The sequence below is a fragment of the Macrobrachium nipponense genome, chromosome 2 (assembly GCF_015104395.2).
Source record: "Macrobrachium nipponense isolate FS-2020 chromosome 2, ASM1510439v2, whole genome shotgun sequence".
NCBI lineage: Eukaryota > Metazoa > Arthropoda > Malacostraca > Decapoda > Palaemonidae > Macrobrachium > Macrobrachium nipponense.
In genome coordinates, this window is record NC_087201.1 from 69889788 (window position 1) to 69911883 (window position 22096).

At 36.6% G+C, this 22096-nt stretch overlaps 1 protein-coding gene across 5 annotated transcripts in view; it reads left to right on the plus strand.

Annotated features, from left to right (window-relative positions):
* LOC135220654 (neuroligin-2-like) overlaps nucleotides 1-16975 on the plus strand; it is a 208073-nt gene extending 191098 nt beyond the window's left edge. For 2 of the 5 annotated variants that reach the window (XR_010315744.1, XR_010315745.1), the window contains 2 exons: nucleotides 10757-10887; nucleotides 16854-16975. Coding sequence is in view for 3 of the 5 variants with exons in the window: in XM_064258007.1 (XP_064114077.1) it covers nucleotides 2812-2821 (10 nt within the window). In the remaining 2 variants the exon portion in view is untranslated. Of the gene's footprint in view, nucleotides 1-2811; nucleotides 2863-10756; nucleotides 10889-16853 lie in introns of those variants that run through there. The other 3 variants (XM_064258007.1, XM_064258006.1, XM_064258008.1) reach the window with 3 other exon arrangements.
* The last annotated feature ends 5121 nt before the right edge of the window (nucleotides 16976-22096 follow it).

Below are 22096 nucleotides of genomic sequence, written 5' to 3' on the forward strand. Positions count from 1 at the left end.
GAATCATGAAAAAAAGCAGATGTTATTTAGCAGCTTGAAATGCAGTAATGAAAATGAAATTATAGAAATGCAAAGTAAATATGAAAATAAAAATAAAAACTTTATGAAGAGCAGAAGTCTGTCTTCACTTACTCTGGTAAGAACAAAGAGAGCAGGGAAGGATCAAATGATGGGTTCAGCCAGTACCTATCTGGAGTCAGCAGGTCGGAAAGGTGTGAGTGACGTCACATGTTGTCAGGGGTCATACACTGTAATAGGTCAATTGTTCTGAGCTGATTTTGATGAGATCTCTCCTGAAGAAGGCGGTACACCTGTAGCAGTTACTTAGTGGGTGCCATTCTTTGGCAGAATATTGAAGCCTGTTTAGCTCTTATAATAATAATAATAATAATAATAATAATAATAATAATAATAATAATAATAATAATATAATAATAATAATAATAATAAGTAAACCGTCCCTGAACTCCAACAGGAGACAAACTTTCTGCCATCGAATTACGGTTACTGATTGGACACAATCCCCGAGATATGGTGACCTCCAACAATACGACTTAGCAAAGGCCATCGTCTCCTGCTGGGAGCGTCATTGAAGTCCTTTAATGGACATTTCAACCCGGTTTCTGTTTGTTGTTCCGAGTCCAGAGGTTCACAGCTAGTCTCTTACTCATTTCGACGCCTTTACCATCACCGAGGTGCCTGCATCTGTGCAAGTATTCGTGATGGCAAAAAGGCCGGCTCGTTTTGTACCACCCAGTCAGAAACAAATAATCCAACACTAACCAAATGACGGAAATGATTGCTCTATTAATGGAAACTATTGACCAGTATTTCGTACCTATTTACATCGTTTAAATTCAAAATTAAAGACAGGAAATCGAAACTCGCCTTGTCTCTGTCTTATAGAAATAGTAACCTTAAATAAAGGACAAATACTCGCAAGATTAATCTATTGAAGAGTAAATTATAAAGAATATTGAAAAGGATCATTATCAAGTCAACAACACAAGGCAGGCAATCTTACCAAATATATATCTAAAGACATAAGAGATATTCCCGAGGAGGGAATCGGGCCGTAAGTGCACCTCTCCTGGTCCACTGTAGGCACTACTCAAGGATGTTTGCAGCGTTCCTTCGTCCCATAAGTGCACCCACCTTTTAGCCTTTTCCATTACGGCCATTTCCTCCTCCTGTTCTCCATCTTGCCGTCCAGCCTCTATAGCTGCTACTTCTTAGTTTAGCTGTGGAGTTTTCGACTAAATCCACTTTCATATCCGCCCATTTCATCATACCTTCTGATCCGTTTACCAAGCTCTCCAACCTTTCTAACTCCCTCTTCTCGCTGTCTTCAGCACCGAATGGCTGAAAGTGACACTGTGCTCGGATTTATAGCCTAAATTTCATGATTCATTCCTTCATGGCAGATTTTCAGTGAAAGTCATTTTAACATCTTATGTTCTTCAGACGAGAAGTTGGGGTATTGGAAGTACTCCCTTGAATTTTACTGCTGCTTGCATAAAAAAAAACCTTGTGGTGGTTTTTGGGTAAAGTGCGCGGGTCTCTGAAACGTGCAAAATTTCACAAGATCAGTAGTTCATAAAGGTATAATCAGAATGGTTCAGTAATGAAATTGTTGGCAATAAAAAATATAACTTCTAATATAGACCTCTTTTGACTACTGGCATTAGAAATTTAATACGCAAACAGACACACACACACACACACACACACATACACACACAAAGAAAAAACGTAAGATCAAACAATTAGTCATGGTGATAAACAAAATAGTTTGTATCGTACTCTAAAGGTACAGAAACTCAAATGACAGACGATCACTTGAATATTTATGAATGTGAAGATCTCTAAATAAAAATATCCGTACTGAGACAGAGGAGTGGGACCCCAAACAACGCCGGCTGATTTCTGTCATCGTGAGGCACCACGGTTAGAGCGCTTAGGTCAGAAAAATGCCCTTGGCGTTTGTGCCCAGTCGGGGCATAAATAATTAAGAAACGAGAAGGATAAACGGAAGAAAAGTAGAAGGGTTGGGAGGATAAAGATAGTTGGATTTTTCCTAGATAGTGACCCCTCGGGTTTTCGGGATTCGCTATCTAGGACTAATGTTTCTTGAGGCTCGTTCTCTATATGATATTTACAGTCTTTTGTTGATGTTTTTACGGTCATCCCCAACGGCCTTGTACTAAAAGCCCCGCAAAAGTGGATACATAACAGGTTAAAACCCGTCCACTATCTAGGAAATATCCAGATAGTTTATGATGGTGGGGGGAAATCAGAAGCAAGTATAATATTCCGAATTTTGGCATTAGAGGGAATCAAAAATATTTATGAAATAAGGAAATGTTTTCGAGTGCCTGTCACTTCAAACTCTCCAAATATTGATTCGGTAACTCATATCACCGCAAGTCCTTTCCTAGAGTCCGAAGTGTCCTAAGTTCAGAGCATTATAACTTCCTCGCTGGACGAGTGGTTTTCGCGCTCGGCTGCCAATCCGGTGGTCCGAGGTTCGATTCCCGGCTTGGCCAACGCGGAATCAGAGGAATTTATTTCTGGTGATAGAAATTCATTTCTCGATATAGTGTGGTTCGGATCCCACATTAACTGTAGGTCCCGTTGCTAGGTGACCAATTGGTTCCTAGCCACGTAAAAATATCTAATCCTTCGGGCCATCCCTAGGAGAGCTGTTAATCAGCTCAGTGGTCTGGTAAAACTAAGATATACATATATATAGATCAGAGCATTGTACTGAAATAACTCACGATTTTAAGCCATATATATTTCTCCTTTCAGTTCCATATAGCCTCGGCCGTTCAGGTGGTAACCAGACACACCAGTCCGAAGGTACGACTTTTAACCTCTCTCTCTCTCTCTCTCTCTCTCTCTCTCTCTCTCTCTCTCTCTCTCTCTCTCTCTCTCTCTCAGTCAATGGGCGTATTATGATCACTTAGAAGAAAATATTTTGTTCTTTATCAACACAAAATATAAACTTTTTATTGATATGTATATATATATATATATATATATATATATATATATATATATATTATTAAGCGATTTTCATCCCTCTGAAACTGATACTTAAATAGGAAGAATTGGTTGTTCAACAGAAAGCCCTGCAAAGAAAACTAAATGTCCTGAACAACCTCTGGACGAAAGTTCATTCTGCCAACACAGAGATTCATCTCTTGGCTTCATGGGATGCGGGTCGCCAACGTAAAAAGAAGCTGCTTCATGTAATTATGGAATAAAGATCAAATATTCTCAAGGTGACTCAATGGAGGAATCATTATTTTCTATTATGGTTGGATGTAAAGTTCGATAAATTGCTCATGGTATGACATATTAAATGCAGTACTTTGAGTTCAAGATTATCATAAGTTGACATATCTGACTTTTCAGTGGCAGCTGAATATGAATGTTCAGATTCTTTTACATTTAACTTTGGTTAAAATTCCATTGATCTCAAAATATTGTTTAGAAAAAACAAAGTTTTCATATAATAGTACATTCATCTAGATGATTTTAGCGTCAGTAATATTTCTGGAGTTTTCTAAAATTACAAAATATTTTTAAAAAAGCGTCACTTTGAAATTCAACGGGTATTTGTAAGTAAGAAGAACAAACGTTAAGGTCTTTAAAATAATATGAAAACGTGTAACAGCTCTAAAATATTTAGAATTAATAGGCAATATCAATCTTGTGTACAGAACTATTGCTTCCTGTTTGTACTGATAAATAAAATTTCATTTTTATTACATCAAAAAGCATTATGCCAATTTTCATTGGTCACTCGGACTCTCAGTGTCCCTTGCAGTCGAGAGTACAAACTTCAAGAAACTTAAAAAAGGAGTTAACTGGGGAATAAAGTTGCTTTACATTGTTTTCAAGGTTAAGATTAAGATTTGTTATTAGAAAATTTCTACGTCTATTTTGTAGCCTCGTAAACGTCGCATATTTACCCATTGTGATGGATGTCCTTTTATGTTTAATATGTCTTAGTTACCTATTAATGTTTGAACAGTTTAAATTGTTTTCTAGTAGTCGTTCTATTTCTCCATTTATGAATTTTATTTTACTTTGCTATCGAAAGCACAAAAGCTTCTTGTCTGAATGCCTTATTCGACTAAAGGTACCAAGAGATGGTACCCCAAGGCAATACGTAGCTCATGAATAACAACAATACCTTCGGTTATAATAGTCCTTACACTACTACAAAAATGCATTTCAAATATCTTTCAAACTAATGATCGAAATGGTACTTTGACATAGTGTACAAGACACCCCGCTAATTTTTGGTAATATAGTGCATTGCCAAATGGTGCTAGTTGAGGCGTTTACTCTTGAATGACAAGGCGTTGCCAAGCATCGCCAACCTATGCTTTCAAACGTACTTTATCCTCATCCCGTCCCTCCCTACCTCCCTCCCTCCCCCTTTACTTTCCCCTCCTCATCCCTCCCTCAACCCACTTCCCTGGTCTGCCCGTCTCTGTAACCCCTTTCCTGTCTAATATATTATAATATTGAGTAATATTGGATGTTATATAGATGTTGGTTGTTGTAGAGGCTATGTTAATCTAAGTATTGCTATTGTATTTGTCCAGGGTGGGAAATCCTTTCAGTGCTCACCTGACTGGCACGGGAGAATAAAGTAAATAACTCCGTTTTCTTTAAAGATGCACACGTGAACTAAGGTAGACTCGAGAATTCCTCAATAACTATAAATATATATATATATATATATATATATATATATATATATATATATATATATATATAATATATATAATATATATATATAGCTTAGTGCCAGGAGTCAGGAGTCAATCCGTATTAATAACCATCAATGAAGGGCAAGAGGACACACACGATGTACATGCTGTCTTTATTGCAACGTTTCGTAATTATCAAGTTTAATTACATCATCAGGCTGTTAAAATGAAAAATAAAGTTCCTAGTAAAATTGTAAAAACAAAACTAAGTATTGAAAAATTCAGAAATGCAAAAGTTAAAAAAGTTATTCTTACAAGTGTACAAAATATACACATTAAAATTAAGGAAGTTAAATTATTTAAAAGGACATACATTAAAATGAAAGATAAATGAACATAAAATAAGCAAAAATTGACAAAAGATTGAAAGCAGTTTACAGACACAAAAAAGAAGTTAAGGACCGACCTAGAGGAGTGACAGCGTTAAACTAAACGTAAACATAAAAACATAAATAAACAACACAAGTCAAGACAAATACAGAGGGGAGGAAGACGTATGGGTATTCAACGACGGAACAAGTTGTTTAATTAAGAGCGATTCTAGAATAACAAGGTCGTGCGGGTTGGTGGTATGGCCTAAAATACTGAAGTCTTTATTATCGATATATGTTTTACATATTTTGGAGTGATTTCTAATATTGGAGTGTTCTGGGTTTGCAATCCTGCTGCCAGTACGGAAGCTTATGCCACGATGAGAATCGATACGCACCTTAAGGAGTCCTGCTGGTGGATCCCACATAGGTCCTGTTTGACATTCAGGGCAAGTATATTTATAAATAACACCAGAGGACATATAAGGTGATAATTCGCTCCTTCGAGGTAAAGAGGGAACGATGGTGAAAGGGTTCTTAGGGATTAATTTTATGTTTATGGCATGAAAATGTTCCTGAATGATTTCTGTGAACTTTTTGTGAAATTTAATGTCATGAGTAAATGGAAAGCATGCATAGAACTTCATTTTAGGGACAGTTAAAACTTTTGGTTTAATAATGAAATGTTTTTTTCCGTAGGTGATCTAATTTCATATAAATTAGCTTAGTAGGGAAACAGTTATTGTTAAAAAAGTTAATTAAAAATGTTATCTCGTTATGGAAAAGGACCCAGTTCGACGTAAGGACAAGTGCTCGGTGGAGAAGGGTAGAAACAGAGTTGGACTTAAAATTTATGAATTTTAAGTCCAACTCTGTTTCTACCCTTCTCCACCGAGCACTTGTCCTTACGTCGAACTGGGTCCTTTTCCATAACGAGATAACATTTTTAATTAACTTTTTTAACAATAACTGTTTCCCTACTAAGCTAATTTATATGAAATTAGATCACCTACTGAAAAAACATTTCATTATTAAACCAAAAGTTTTAACTGTCCCTAAAATGAAGTTCTATGCATGCTTTCCATTTACTCATGACATTAAATTTCACAAAAAGTTCACAGAAATCATTCAGGAACATTTTCATGCCATAAACATAAAATTAATCCCTAAGAACCCTTTCACCATCGGTTCCCTCTTTACCTCGAAGGAGCGATTATCACCTTATATGTCCTCTGGTGTTATTTATAAATATACTTGCCCTGAATGTCAAACAGGGACCTATGTGGGATCCACCAGCAGACTCCTTAAGGTGCGTATCGATTTCTTCATCGTGGCATAAGCTTCCGTACTGGCAGCAGGATTGCAAACCACCGAACACTCCAATATTAGAAATCACTCCAAATATGTAAAACATATATCGATTAATAAAGACTTCAGTATTTTAGGCCATACCACCAACCCGCACGACCTTGTTATTCTAGAATCGCTCTTAATTAAACAACTTGTTCCGTCGTTGAATACCCATACGTCTTCCTCCCCTCTGTATTTGTCTTGACTTGTGTTGTTTATTTTTTATGTTTTTTATAAGTTTACGTTTAGTTTAACGCTGTCACTCCTCTAGGTCGGTCCTTAACTTCTTTGTTTCTGTAACTGCTTTCAATCTTTTGTCAATTTTTGCTTATTTTATGTTCATTTATCTTTCATTTTAATGTATGTCCTTTTAAATAATTTAACTTCCTTAATTTTAATGTGTATATTTTGTACACTTGTAAGAATAACTTTTTTAACTTTTGCATTTCTGAATTTTTAATACTTAGTTTTGTTTTTACAATTTTACTAGGAAATTTATTTTTCATTTTAACAGCCTGATGATGTAATTAACTTGATAATTACGAAACGTTGCAATAAAGACAGCATGTACATCTGTGTGTGTCCTCTTCCCTTCATGATGGTTATATATATATATATATATATATATATATATATATATATATATATATATATATATAATATATATATATATATAGCACAGCATAATGCCATATGTATGTTGCGTTGATGGCTGCAAATATAGTTATCGGGAAATTAAGAAGGAAAAAGGTGTCATTTTCCATTTTTTTTCAAAAAACGAGAAAACTACGAATGAGCAGGCAAGGTTATGTAAAGGTAAATAATCAAAAGGTGTGGCGCGGACATCTAAGTTTTGTAGCACTCATAAAGGACTGTCCCAGTTCTAAGAAATATAAGTAGAATCCTATTTTGGAACCTATCTCAAAAATAGGTACTATATGAAAATAGGGCGTCACTTGACATCAGATAATCATATAATTCACGATCCATGAAACATTCCTCTTCACGGTACCAATGAATTACATCTTTATTAATGGCACGGTACCAATGAGCACGGTACCAATGAATTACATCCTTATTACTGGCGTTAGATTAGCAGTGTGATATGAATACAGAAACACACACACAATGAATGATATAATGATAGTGATAGCAGTTTCCCCAAAATTATACCCATTTTCTGTTTTTTTTTTCATTTACCTGATGACGCCTACATGGGGGATGTGGGGGGGAAGAGAGTTGGCCTATTTCTCTCAGCCTTGATTCAGTCTGTATAATATAGTACCTGCTGTTAGAAGCTCTTGAATACTTTACCCCTCGTGTCGACGTGTTGACCACGAGGAGATAAGATAAAGTAACCCAAATTAAATCACAGATTAATCTACAATAAACGTTACTATTAACAGAAAACGCTGAGAAAAATAACCATTATCATCTTCGTTACGTCAAACCACGCTTACCTTTTTATTATGAACTACCCAGTTATCTGCTGGTATTAAAAAATATCATGGAAATCAGTATGTATTGCATATTGTAAATAACAGAGAGGTATTAGGGGGAGAGATGAGAAAAATATAAATAAAAAAAGAGAGAGAGAGAGAGAGAGAGGGAGCGGGAAGGGTTGGGGGATAGCAGACGTTCAATTCTGTAAAGGAGTCCTGCTGACTAATGTGACTTTGTCTTTAAAAGTCAAGAGTAAACGCCTTAACTAACACCATTTGACAATGCACTTATTACCAAAAATTAGCGGGGGTATCTTGTACACTGTGTCAAAGTACCATTTCGATCAAATAATTAGTTTGAAAGATATTTGAGAAAAACAATGACTCGAGGTCCCTGAAATGTAGAGTAGTTTCCATTCTAGGGAATAAAAGCCCTTATGGAGCGCATCTGCTTTCGTTTGCAAGAAGCAATCAAACAATGAAAGGTTTTAAGAAATGCTAATCATTCGTGAATAACAGCTGTGTTATATATAAGAATAATTTCAAACTTGCAGTGGTTAATATTACCTTTGGGTAATCGTACAATAAACGTTCCTAAGACAAAATCGTAATATGTACTGTATTTTTAAAGTGTGCTTCTATTTGGACTGAATATGATACTACTTTTCTGGAGTTCTTTGTTTCGGTTTTTTCAAATAAGAATCATAATGAAGAGAAAGTTCTCTTGGAATCTGCCCTTTTATCAGAGTGACACTTTCCACAGACGTAAATCAAGTGACGAAAGAAAGCATTAACAGAAACTTTTATATAGAAAGAGTTGCACGTAAGATCATTGGATATTCTAATAATTTTTCGTAAAGGAATTGGGGAGGGAAACCATACCACGAAGAATATAAATCATATAACAGAGGGACGAGATACCAGGGCCCCACCACTAGGGACGTTTCATGGCGCGCATTATTTGGACCGGACCAAGATACCATCCTTCAACATACATTTACAGGGAGCACTGGCCTCGGGCTGGGCGACGTCATATCTGGATATGGAGTTCATCACCCCTAGACTAACACTTACACACGAAAAAAATATCCGCGTACTCATTGCATTTTCATTCGATCATTTTTCTCCTTGTTGCTAGTGTCCCAATAATTGTTAAGCTCCTATCCTAAGAATTTTTTGCTGGAATGAGATTTCTAGTCCCGTGGACTTCTTCACCATGGCTGCAACCCACCGTAGTCTACTGACTGCAGATACCAAGGGGGCTTTTAATAGTATCTTTGGTACAAAGTAAAAAGATATATATATATATATATATATATATATATATATATATATATATATATATATATATAGATATTATTAATTAATATATATATATATATATATATTATATGTGTGTGTGTGTGTGTGTGTGTGTGTGTATGTATGTATGTATGTATGTATGTATATATATATATATATATATATATATATATATATATATATATATATACACACACACACATATATATATGTATATATATATATATATATATATATATATATATATAAAGACATAGAAAGACAGCTAACTTTGGGATGAGGGTCGTGCTGAAATTTTCCACCCTGTTGCACAAACTTTTTTGTATATTGTGAAGAATAACTGCCTCTTAATGGAATTACAAATGGGTAAATATGTGGTGAGGAGAGGAGGAGATTGGAAGAAAAAGAGAGAAAGAGAGGAGAGAGAGAAGAGAGAGAGAATGACGGAACATGGAAATCGGGAGGAAAAGAGAGGAGAACCTGAAAGAAAAATTAGAAATAGAGGAAAGAGAGCAAGATGAGAGAACAGAAGAGTCTCAAAGCAGGTGAGCCTTGTGAAGCGGGGCGGGAGGTGGTTAGGTAGGCGGGGGCCGGGGACGTATATCTAAAAGGTGTGTACGGGAACTTGACAGATCTAGAAACAATTTCATTAGCTAACTTTCCTTTACGGAGGTGGAGTGTGGATGTTAAATGCGCATGACAAAGAAGTGGAAGCTATTCAGAGGAGTTGAGAAGGCAAAAAATATGGATAGTCCACATAAGGCTTGTTAGCAAAGTTAGCGTACAATAGGAGGAAAAAGAGATCTGTTTATTTGGAGATGGTTCTGTTATTCGAAAGATAGAAGACGGTAGGTTGGTGTGAAAATAACATACGTCAAAGCGTTAGGAGGCAGTGGGAGAAAAAGATCCGTGAGACATGGAGAGAAAGAGGCCTGGGAGAGATTGGGTCTCAACATCCAGGTAGAGTCAAATATTTGATGCGCCTTCTATGTAGGGACATCAAGTAAAAGTGAAACAGCGATCGTTGTCTTATCTCATACTAGACAGTCAAAGTTTCTCGTGGGAAATGTCTAAGGAGGATTTTATATGTATATATATGGCATATTTTTCGAAGCATCATTCAGTGATCATCAGTTCGTATCAAATTCAAGCAATTACAGCATAGATAAAACTGCTTTGTTAATTAGACTAATTTATCAACATAAAAATGTATGACATGACGGTTTACCTGACGGAAAAGAACCCCTGTGAGTTGATATAGACTTGTTGAATGATAAGGAATTTAACGTAACACTCCTTCACCAAGAGCTGAATGTGAACTGAGGACGAGAGAGGGAGAGAGAGGTGATCATGTTCCTTGACAAAGATTGTTCTATCGTACATGACAATAAGAAACTTTCTATTATAAGATAATTATTAACAACTTCACTTGTAAAAGCAAATCTTATATGTGAAAGGATATGGAAATATGTTGTATAATGTGAAATTTGTTAACAATGTGGGATGTAGAAAAAAAATAAAAAAAGAATGTTATATCTTATTGTTTCATATTGGCGGGCAGTGCTGTGCATCGAGGCAATCCAGACGATTCCGAGGAGTAGTTATGGGAGAGGTGGAAGAAGTTACCGAGGGGCGGTGTGACGTCGGGTTAGATGATCCAGCTGTCCTATTAATGAGATGCGGCTAAGAAAGGTATGTTTGTGGAGAGAGAGAGAGAGAGAGAGAGAGAGAGAGAGAGAGAGAGAGAGAGAGAAACCATTATACCCTTACTTATAAGCCCTTTACATTAACAGACGGTCTGTGCATAGACGCGACCAAAAGGGAGTCAACGACCAAACTACATGTCGGAAAAGACTGTCGTTAAGTCTTCAAGACAAGACAGAAATTGTGGGAGGAGTCACTTATTTTCTTGCTCTAGACAGGCGACTAAGATATCTTGGTTGAAATCCACATTCTGTCTGAATAGTGTAAAGGCAAAACAGACAAACGACAGCCGACAGGTATGCGCAGACCGTCTGTTAATGTAAAGGGCCCTTTAGGGGGTTACAACGGCCAACCCCAATCCAACCCAACCCAACTCCATCGCCACCCCATTTCGTTAACCCCATCGACTAGGCTAAGAAGACGGCCGTGCCTCCGAAACCAGAAGCCATAGCATCCACACGCCGGGCCAATCAGAATTCAGCACATTAGTCCAGCTGCTCACTGTAACCCACCCGTCTGATTTAAACACCTGTGAACTTTGCACCCTAATTCATTCATCTGTATCACTCTCAGCATTTCAAGAGAACATCTTTATATTACCCAAGGAAACATAGCATACCAGTAACAAGCTGGAGATAGGAAGGTTATATGATGCATGAAGAGGACACTGCACAAACTGAATACAATAGAAACCGCTATGATAACAGCTGCTAACTCCTGATGGGGACTGTAGACGGGACGGTATTCGACGGGGAATAAACTCTCAACCAAAGGCTTCCTTATAATAATGCAAAATGAGGGCACCTGGATTGGAGCCCTTCTAAGGGACGGCACGTAACGTCCCTGGGGTCGAGACTGGAAGTCTTGAGTCTCTCTTATACCACCTTACTTTTCAGGGTATAAATGCACTAGTAGGAAAATAACTGACTGGCAGTAACAAATTTATTTAGCGTTCATGACCCATTAACACAAGCATCACCCTGGAATCGGTTTATTTAAAGTATCTATTGATCTATCTACCTTTCTATCTCTCTGTCATTTTGTATGCATATATAGTAATATATATATATATATATATATATATATATATATATATATATATGTGTGTGTGGTGTGTGTGTGTGTGTGTGTGTGTGGTGTGTGTGTGAGTGTGTGTGTGTGTGTATGCGCGCATGTGTATGTGTACATATACTAATGTATGTAAGAGAAAGTTAAACTTAAGCAGAAAGTATCTTCTTAAAAAAAAAAGCATTAGATTCTTTTCTTATAATTTTGCGTCTTATTTTGTCTTTTCATTTTTTCTCATGACTTCTCATAGAGGGGCATGGCCTTGTAAGAAGTTGGTTGATTATTGAAGGTAATTTTTCCGCTAGTAACCTTGCTGGTTAAAGCTGAATTATTTTGATGTTGCTGTTATTGGAGACTAGGATGGCCTTATGCCAACACGGGGTATTGGTCTTGGAGCAACCTTGGAGTGATGTTTATATCAATAGAAAAGAAAATAAACGATTGAGTAAAGAGACTGGAGGTCTTGGTGAGAAAGGTTATGAAACTCTACGGGAAACTCCATTCAAATTTCAGTTAATAGGTCAATAGGTAGTAAGATCGATGGTCATTCGGTCGTTAAGTCATACAAGATCTAAAAGGAAAGTTTATAAAGAAATGAGGTTAGAAGGAAAGTGGAAATGGCAAGACAATTCAAGGTTAAAAGGAAGATACAGCAATAAAAAAACGTTTCGGCCTGATTATCATATAATTGAAAAGGGAAAATCATGGAGTTAAGAGGAGAAAAGTAAGACCTACAAAAATAAGAATAATTATAAATAGATTAGTGAACATTTTCATGAGATAATGGACTATTGAAAGCAATGAATATGAAATAAAAAAGATAATACACATCATAAGATTAAACTAATGAAAAATGAATTTATGAACACAGGGAGAAGCCTGAGTCTTCTTTTGGTGTCTTGTAAGAACAAAGAGAGGTAGGAAAGGATGGAAATATGGATTGAGTCAGTTCCTGTCTAGGGTCAGCTAGTTGTAAGTTGTGATGACCTCACATGCTATCAGGAGTCATCGTCTGTGGTAGGCCAGTTGTTCTAAACTGGTTTTGCTTGGTCGTACCATAGCAACTCGGACAATGCCATAGAGGATTTTACTTCTTGGGCTACGTTCTTTGGGCTCTTAGAATATCTATATTATAATAATAATTATCATAATAGTACTAAGAAAACAATCCCTGAACTCAAGCAGGAGATAAACATCCTGTGAACGATTCGATTGGACACAGTCCATGGGAAATGAAGGCCACCAACATTTCGACTGAAGAGAGGCACCCCAAAACTAGCAGAACCCACTGCCTGAACTGATGGCCTCCTCCTGCAAATAAAAACTATTAGTCAAAGTATAAGCACAAAGGGTTTTATGGCACGTTGCAGGCTCAGAAATAATAATGTCCGACGAACACTTTAATGTTTATTTATGTAAAGATCTCTGTATCAAGATATCTGCAATAACACTGAAGCAGAAACTGATACCGAGAGTCGTGTGAGAGGACCACCATATCCGGGGGGACTGCGGGACTGAGGAAAGGAAACTCAATTATCGCCAGCTGAATTCTCTGATCGTAAGGCGCTACGGTTGAGACCTCAATCAGAAATATTTCCTTGGCGTTTTCTAACCCAGGCATAGAGAGAGAGAGAGGCAAGAAAATTAAAGGCAGGAAATGAGGTCTGAGATTTTAGAAAGATTGATATGATAACTAAGTAAGACAAAAGCACCTTGAACATTGTGAAACTTGGTAGCATTGGAAGAGGGAGTCACTGATTTTCTCACAGGTTTACATAAATAGGAAACACTATCCGGGTCTCAGAATCAAACAGTGATTCTCAGGACGACCTAATTAGCCGGGCGGGGTTCTTTATCCAGCTCCAAACCTGTCCTATCACACTATTTCATCAGCGAATAGAGCACTGGAGGGGACCTCCTCTCTGACATTTGGTATTATAGCATCCATTACAAGGTCGAAGATGTAGGGTCTGACAGATGATCCTTGACGGAGACCAACTCTCACTTTGAACTTTCTGTACTTCCCACAGAGCTTCTTACCGGTGTGGTTACTCCTGCATACATATCTTGTACCACCTTAAAATATTCTTGCAGAAATACCCTTCATCCTCAAACACCTCCACATTTCTTGCCTAGGTGCTTTTTCTAAATCAATAAATACCAAGTGCATTTCTCTGTCTTTCTCCATACTTCTCCGTAGTTTTGTCTTAAAGCAAATATAGCGTCCAGTGTATCCCTCCCTGGCATGAACTCGAATTGTGGTTTCTCTCCTTATTCTTTCTTGAATAATTCTTTCATAGATCTCCATTGTATGGAATATCAGTTTTACAACTCGGTAATTGCAAGAGTGTTGTTCTATGTAACCTAGTCAAAAATCAGCCATGTAAACTTTGCATAGGCTATCCTTAACGATTTCTGAAGAAGCCTAGGCTAGACTATATCCTGTTAAAAGGCATCTTAGCCTAATTTTACCTCAATTTAGTTTAAGTTTTTCTCAGAAATCTTTCAGGTAACCTTACCCCTTGTCATATGTTGTGTAGAAACATTTAGTACTGTGTGGAGTAGGGTATCAAGTGATTTACACCTTATTGTAAATTAATTGATTCCAGGGTTACTCCATGTTTTGATACTGATCCTATTATGAGGAAAGCAATTCCCATAATCTGCAGTCGATATTTTTTTTTTGAAGTCTCAATATAAAGAGTTATTTTTTGTTGTAATTTTAAACTACGCACTTGTAGTGATTTCTGGAAATCAAAAATTAAATAAATAAAGGAATATTTCCAGGGATTTAGTCCCAGGGGATCTAGTCCAGAAATCTAGTCCAGGAGTTCTGAAGACTAGGTAAATTAATCAAGTCCAGGAGACTAGGCCTGGGAGAAATTTGGCATGATGTAATGAGTAATAAAGAAACAAGCTGAATACCAGGAATTTTCTTCAATACCCCTAAAATGGAAATCAGCACTTCAATTACCTCCCAGTGGGGAAGACATCACCTGGCCTCATCAGTAGTAAGACCCATACACACAAGGAATATCATATAATAGCAGGTAGGATAGGCCTACCCTATTTTCCAGTCAGCGTAAACGTTAGTCTTCATACCCACCGTGTCAACTATGACACAGTACCATTCTCCGACCCGTGTCTCCAGGCAAGAAGACTGACAAAAGGGTATATGTATACAAGTAGTCTTATTATTCTCGTATCTTAATGTCATGGTGAGGGAAAATCCTCCCGCGACATTTGGTGGCAGCGGTGGGATCTGTAGCCCAGTGCTATTGATCCAGACCCACTGTGCCTATATATATTAAGTAGGTCACTTATAATGTTTTGTCGTATTGTATGCATTTCATTATACAATATGTTGATTTTTTGTCTGATTAAGGTCATGACTTATTTACATGCATATTCATTATTTCTGTAGGGGAGATGTATGGCATTGTCTCTTGATGCAGTTTACATTATATTATTTGATAATAAATAAGTGTTTGAAATATTATAACAAGGTTTGTGGTACCCTTTTGCACTGGTATTTGCAAAAACTGTATACAAAACAAAACTTAGAACTACTTTTTTAACGTTTTTCAACCCTATCAAACGCTAAGTTACAAATCAAACTAACACAGCAAAATTTCATGACAACTTATGAATGCGAAGTATCCTTCACGACAATGAAAATTTTCCACGTTAAGGCATTACAACATGTCTGACTGGGCAGGCAACTCTGCACTTGAATTCTCGTCTGCTACTGTTCTTCCAGGATAGTGCCCTGTTTCAACTAATGAACTAATGGTAATATTACGACTTTAAAAGCTTACCTTGCAAGGGATAGATAATCATTTGTATTAACAATTTGGTAAATAGCCAAAATGAATGGGTGGACCGATTGACGTCCTCACACTCGAGAGCAGTAGTGATTCTTACATGTTCCTATGTTTACCAAAATTCAGCCGGGGAAAGATTCAGGGCAGCGTTCCATACTCATAGCGAGAGACAAACAAAATAAGGACTGGCTGCACTGCCACACTCGTGTCCCCACAACAAAAACATTTCACAGTTCCAGTCACTTACAATAGCAGTGTAAAGATATTAGAGGAGGATGATGAATCAATTCCTAAATAAATCACTAATAATTAAAGGAATAAGAAGAAGCTGTAACATCTCATTAGGGAATAATAAGTAGATATTCTCAAGCTGAATCAAAGGAGGAAAATTATTTGTTATTATAGTAGGATTTTTGGCTTGAATGATAGCACCTGATCGTAATATATTCGAAAGTATATATGCAGATATCAACCACTAGTTATCGTTCGTGCTTGTCGTCGGAGAAGGCTTCAGGGAAGCCCAAGATGTTACTTGTGCTTGCCTGGGAGCTCTAGTGTCTCGTCGGGCGCGCTGTGTCTGGCATCCGGTTCGAGGTACACTTACTTTATAACCTTTGTCATGCATTATCATTTTGTAGGTTTCCCTCAAACTTGCACAAATAAAATTTGTCGAAATCTTATAGAATTGACAGTCTCCAGTCTTACCCACATCCCTATCTTTTTAATCAGTATGTTCTTGTATGATTAAAATAGACGTGAATATGACATAACGGTCAGTTTAACGGACCGCTAACAAACACACATTTCAGCCAGTTGTCGCCAATAACATTGATGTAGATTAGTATTTGCAATGGGATGTTGCACATCAACTGTTCATTGGCAAAATTACTTTTCAATCCACTTCGGAATACGAGAAGCGGTAAACATTTTCTCAAATATGTATAATGTTACAGTTCAGGAACTAGAAGGGACTTATGGGTCGCAGTCTTTTAATGCATATCATTATCAGTAAATATAATGAATAGGTGTTCTTGATATTCACAAAGCTTCTTTATTTTCCAGAACCAGGTGAATGACCCAGAAGTGACACAGATGTCAAAGGCCCTTTGACTTACTCAGTGACATACAGCTCGGAGATGACGTCCCCAAGTGAAACAATGAGATGTTCTCTCCTAGCAGGTAAGAAACCCTATTTCAGAGAAGTCTTCTCGATTCCTTCTACGAGGTGGCAAGTGTCAAGGGAAGGCATTTCTTTCTTTCTTTCTTTCTGTATTTATTGAAATCTTCAGCTGAAAACACTTATGGACAGAGCCAGCAGACTACAAACCCAAGAGGAGTCAATATATGAGCATAGAAGGAGTTCTAGGTAAGAAGTAAGAAAATTAAGCTGAAAAGTAGCGTTTCCTAACAAATCCCACCAAATAAGATGCTCTGATTTCGAATAGTCACATCGCATCTACAATACATACTGTAGAGTAAAAAATAATAAATACGCTTTATATACACACATATACATAAACACACACACGCATATATATATATATATATATATATATATACATACACACACATACAGAGTTACAAGGATTTACAAGGGTCATGATGTCTCAAAGACTTACTAAGTCCATCCGAGAGAGAGAGAGAGAGAGAGAGAGAGAGGAGAGAGAGAAGAGAGAGAGAGAGAGAGAGTTGGGAGTTAGGAATGAGGTAACAAATGCATTGTACTTCTGTCCCCTTCGTACTTATGTTTTGTAAATCCTCAAACACCAAAAATAAGTCACAGAACTGCGGGACAGCATCAACATTTTCCCTCACGATGGTTGTCCAAATAAACCTGCAAATTGCAACAGTAAAACGACTGCTCATTTTATGGATCCGAACTTTTCATCAGACTTAATATACCGATGAACTTTTCATCGGTGACTACATATATCGATCTTTCATTGATTAGAAAAGTTAAGCCAAGAACTCCTGGAAAATACAGCCCACAAGGAAGAACGATTATATATCGTCTGAAACAACTTGAAGGCTTTATTTCGCTCAGCGCTTATGTGCTATGCTTTGTAGATACTCGAAAACAAAAAGAAAATAAACTTTAATAACGTTTCCAATATCATTTTATTCTCGAAGGCTTCCCAAATTGCCACGGAAAATTGAGAGTTCCAGAATATTGTCACGAGAGCAGCAGTTTCTTGAGTAAATAATTCAGACATTTCTGAAATCATTCTCGCTTACAGAAGACTACATTCTTTTCATTGCATACAACTCTCGTTTTCTTTCATAAATAACTGTTTTCATTAATATAAGGTGTAAATTTGCAATACATAGGCTATTTTTGTTTTTAGCACGTCTTTCATTAAAATAATCCGTCGAAAAAAAATACGTTAAAGGACTATGATGTTTACTTTCCTTAGACACGTTGCAGTCGGAATTGCCAGCTAACCAGATTCTAAAAGAAAGAGTCCACCGTCAGCGTAGCATTTGATGTGATATTTAACCATCTAAAACTGATAAGTTATTGAATTTAGTTCCCTATACCTCTGAACTGTCAGAATCGTTTCATACACTCTCATTGATAACATGTTAATGCCTATACTTCTATCGTTAGTTCTGGATCTGCGTGGCGCTAAGTTGGGCGCAGGCATTTTTGGTGTAAGTAAAACTGATCTTAGATTATAAACTTCTTACTGATATCATATCAAGTTAAAATATTTAATTGTTAGTGAACGTTATTCTAATCAAAAACTTCTTGAATTATTCATAGGGCTTTAAGTCTTTAATTTATGAGAAAATAGGAATTATAACAGATATTTGAGACCCTCTCTCCGCCACTTACTAATTAAATACTGTCGTCCACCACGTTTGGTTCCCCAAAGGAACCAATTCATGGCCTCAGCCGCTTCATTTTTAGCAAAAGTACTTGGAATTTCCTCTCTGAAGAAATAACTGTTTGGTAACCACGTGGTCGCCTTATCAATAAGTAAATCTAATGGCATAATTGAAATATTTGATTTTTTTTTTTGCTTATTTTAATACACTTTTATGAGCTAGTGATGATTAATATTATCTGGAATATAATTGTTTATTCACCAATAAGAGCATAAATTATTCGATATGTGATTGCTATGATACACTTGTAAGTAATAAGTAAATCTATCAGCCATTTTCTAATTTGCTTCGATGATGATGCTGTTGATACTTACTCCTATAATTAGCGTATTAATATAATTTAGTATGCCATGCATTTGCCCAGTCCTCTGCAATTATGAGAAAATTCGTCAATTGCTGCAAACTTATTCAACTATTGCATGTGTTTCTTATATGTTTTTGCAAACGTAGTGAAAATGATACTGACTGATTTTAAATTTAGTACAAAATATGATGTGGTTTTCCACTCAGTTAAATAACAAATAAAATATCTGTGATTGCCTAAATGAAATGGGGAACCTTTAGTTAAGTTACTTGTGCAGAATTTAAAGGAAAGAGAGAGAGGGCAAGGGAGTTTGGGGTAGGTATTTGAGACTTATATTTGCCATGATGTTTTAAGTTTATATTGTCAGTGGAATTAAACTGATCAATGATCAACCTATACCCTTATGATATCATGAACTTCCGTTCATGAAATCCATGAAACACAGGAAACTAATCATTCCTGTTTCCTTCCAGCATTCTACTTCATTTCCGCCTCATCCCGATCAAGGTATGGAAGGACATTCGCAACAGACTTTCCAGAAGATTCGGAGTCCCTCTGGAGTGAGTGAGCTTTGCATGGAATCTGGAAGCCCCTCCCATTGTAATTTTGGAAAATAAGAAAAAAAGAAGATAGGAAAAAGTGTAACGGTGACCATGGTGTGAAAGAATGTGATACCAAACTTTACTTTGAGTAAAGCGTAAAGCAGCAGTGGGTATAATGACCGTGATGCTATGAAGGAAGTAGACTGGAGAAATTCGGATATTCGAATAATTCATAATTCCACCCTAAGGAAAACCTTCAGATATTGCTAAACTATTGACAGACATACCAAAAAAGATTAAGTCAATATGTGACAACGTATTAAGAATTCATGTATCATCATAATAACGGATGTGCGAGCGAACACAGACATACTCGTAAAGTGATGATTCCAAGACTTGAAAATCGTACCAAAGTAGAAATATATCTCAGTTGTCAAAATATAAAAAACCGATAGTATCACAAGAAGACTCTACAGTGAGTGAGGGATGCTTGTTACATAAATATTCTCAGAACCTAAATGGTTTTCTACTTTACCAAGTGGTCTACGCCGTATTTATTTTCTTATGAAAAGAATCAATGTCAGAAAAGTTATCTTTATCATTTATGTAATCCAGGTACAGTTTTACACCAGGCTCAAAAAGGGTATGTTGTTTTAACATAATATATATATCCTGTATCTACATAGTCCCACTGGTATCTTTATTCCAATGAGCTCAACTCTGCCCTAATCATACAAAAGTTTGTTACACAGTACCTTACAATTCACATTTATTAAGTAGTGAGTAAGACAATCACAGAGCTTTAAGTAAATTATCATTTAAAATGAGCATTTATCCCAAGGTCCGATTTATAATACGGAAATTACCATGATATAAGGTCCAAAGAAAGGGAGATCAACCCTCGGGAGGCACAAAATTTGTCGCTACCTGCGATTCCTGGATTATGACGTCAGAGTAGACCTCCCGACCTTGTTTATCCCAGGTCAGGCTACTGACTTCTCATTCGTTTACAAACTAGGCTGGTGATTAGCAGGAGAGCGTTTGTAACTTCCTATTTTTATTAAATCAGTAGGTCTGTGTCTTACCCGTACTGGCAACTGCTGTCCATTCAACAAAAATGCCAAATACTGTACTGTAGTACGTATACGGTTGTTCATCAAATTTTTAAAAAATACATGATAATATTAGCTTTCACTACTCCCTACGGATAAAGAATTAAAGCATTTCTTCCCGCTGTCTACTGTATTGGACCTTGTTATGATTTTATTTCACATTTCTTCCCATAACTAGATCTACCATATTTGACTTTATGAGTTTTATTCAGCATTTTCTCCCTTTTATTTAACATTACTTCTTACTGTCAACCGAATGAATTATGAGTTTCATTTTTAAAATTTCCCAATATTCCACCATATCTGACCTTTTGAGTTTTGTTTAACGTGTCTTCCTACTATCTACCGTATTCGACCTTATGAGTTCTATCTAACAAGTATTCCTATTATCTACCCATATCTGAAAGGTGCTTTTGTACCAGGATATCGCTATATTATTAATAGCAATAGTGTGAAAACAATTTTATTCAAAATTCATCATGAAAGCAAGAATACAACCACGGCAGAACAGCACATATAGAACCAGCCGCAACACACTTACAGAAACACATTTACAGAAATCCTACAGGTGAAAAAAGCTCGTTTAGACACGGACGCGCACGCCACTCCTTGTTTTCAAAACAACACAAAACGACCCCATTAACAACGATGATGATTTAGCAGTGAGTCTTTTGGGAACCAGTTACAAGAGTTTATTTCACGACTGCACTTCATATCCCTAACTGAATCCTGGTCTGTCTTATGTAATTCAAGAGTCCTTCACGACAACAAACCGACAAGAAATGCATATGGGTTGAACTTGTAAACACAAAACTAAGTATTGAATAGCATGATTGATTGGTTGGTAGTAAGAAAAGGACTTCACCAGTTTCAGAAAGACTTGGTCATCTCTTCCAAGTCTTTGCCTAAATTCCTTAACATGATAAAGTACAAGAGTTAATATTTCATATGTATTAACTCACAAGCGAAATCAAGACGGTCTAGAACAACACCTGTATCAGTTAGGAAAAATAGGTCCCTCATAGGATCAACTTATAATACTGATGGCAGTTGTCAAATTAATAATGTATCATTTGGTCGTCTTTTCTTATCTCCCTGTTGATGATAATGAATCTCTTGAACAGGAATGAAGCCTATCACCAACATTATTTCGCTTACCAAATAACTGGGATAATACTAGGAAAGAAACGATTACACAACCACCACAGACCTAAGGTCAGTGATTGGGGAGAAGCTAGAAAAGGAAGGGTCTAGAATCCTTTGGAGGTTTTTTTGTCCATAAATTTCTGAATGTGGGTTCCTTAGCACATATTCGCCGAAAAGAGAAAACACACGGATAAATGCAATCAGCAGAAAAGAGGGAACGTTTAAAAAATACCATCAAGGACATTTTTGGAACAATTAAAAACTGTGGAAAATATGTTCAAATGTTACCATGGCGAAAAAGGACTAAAACCC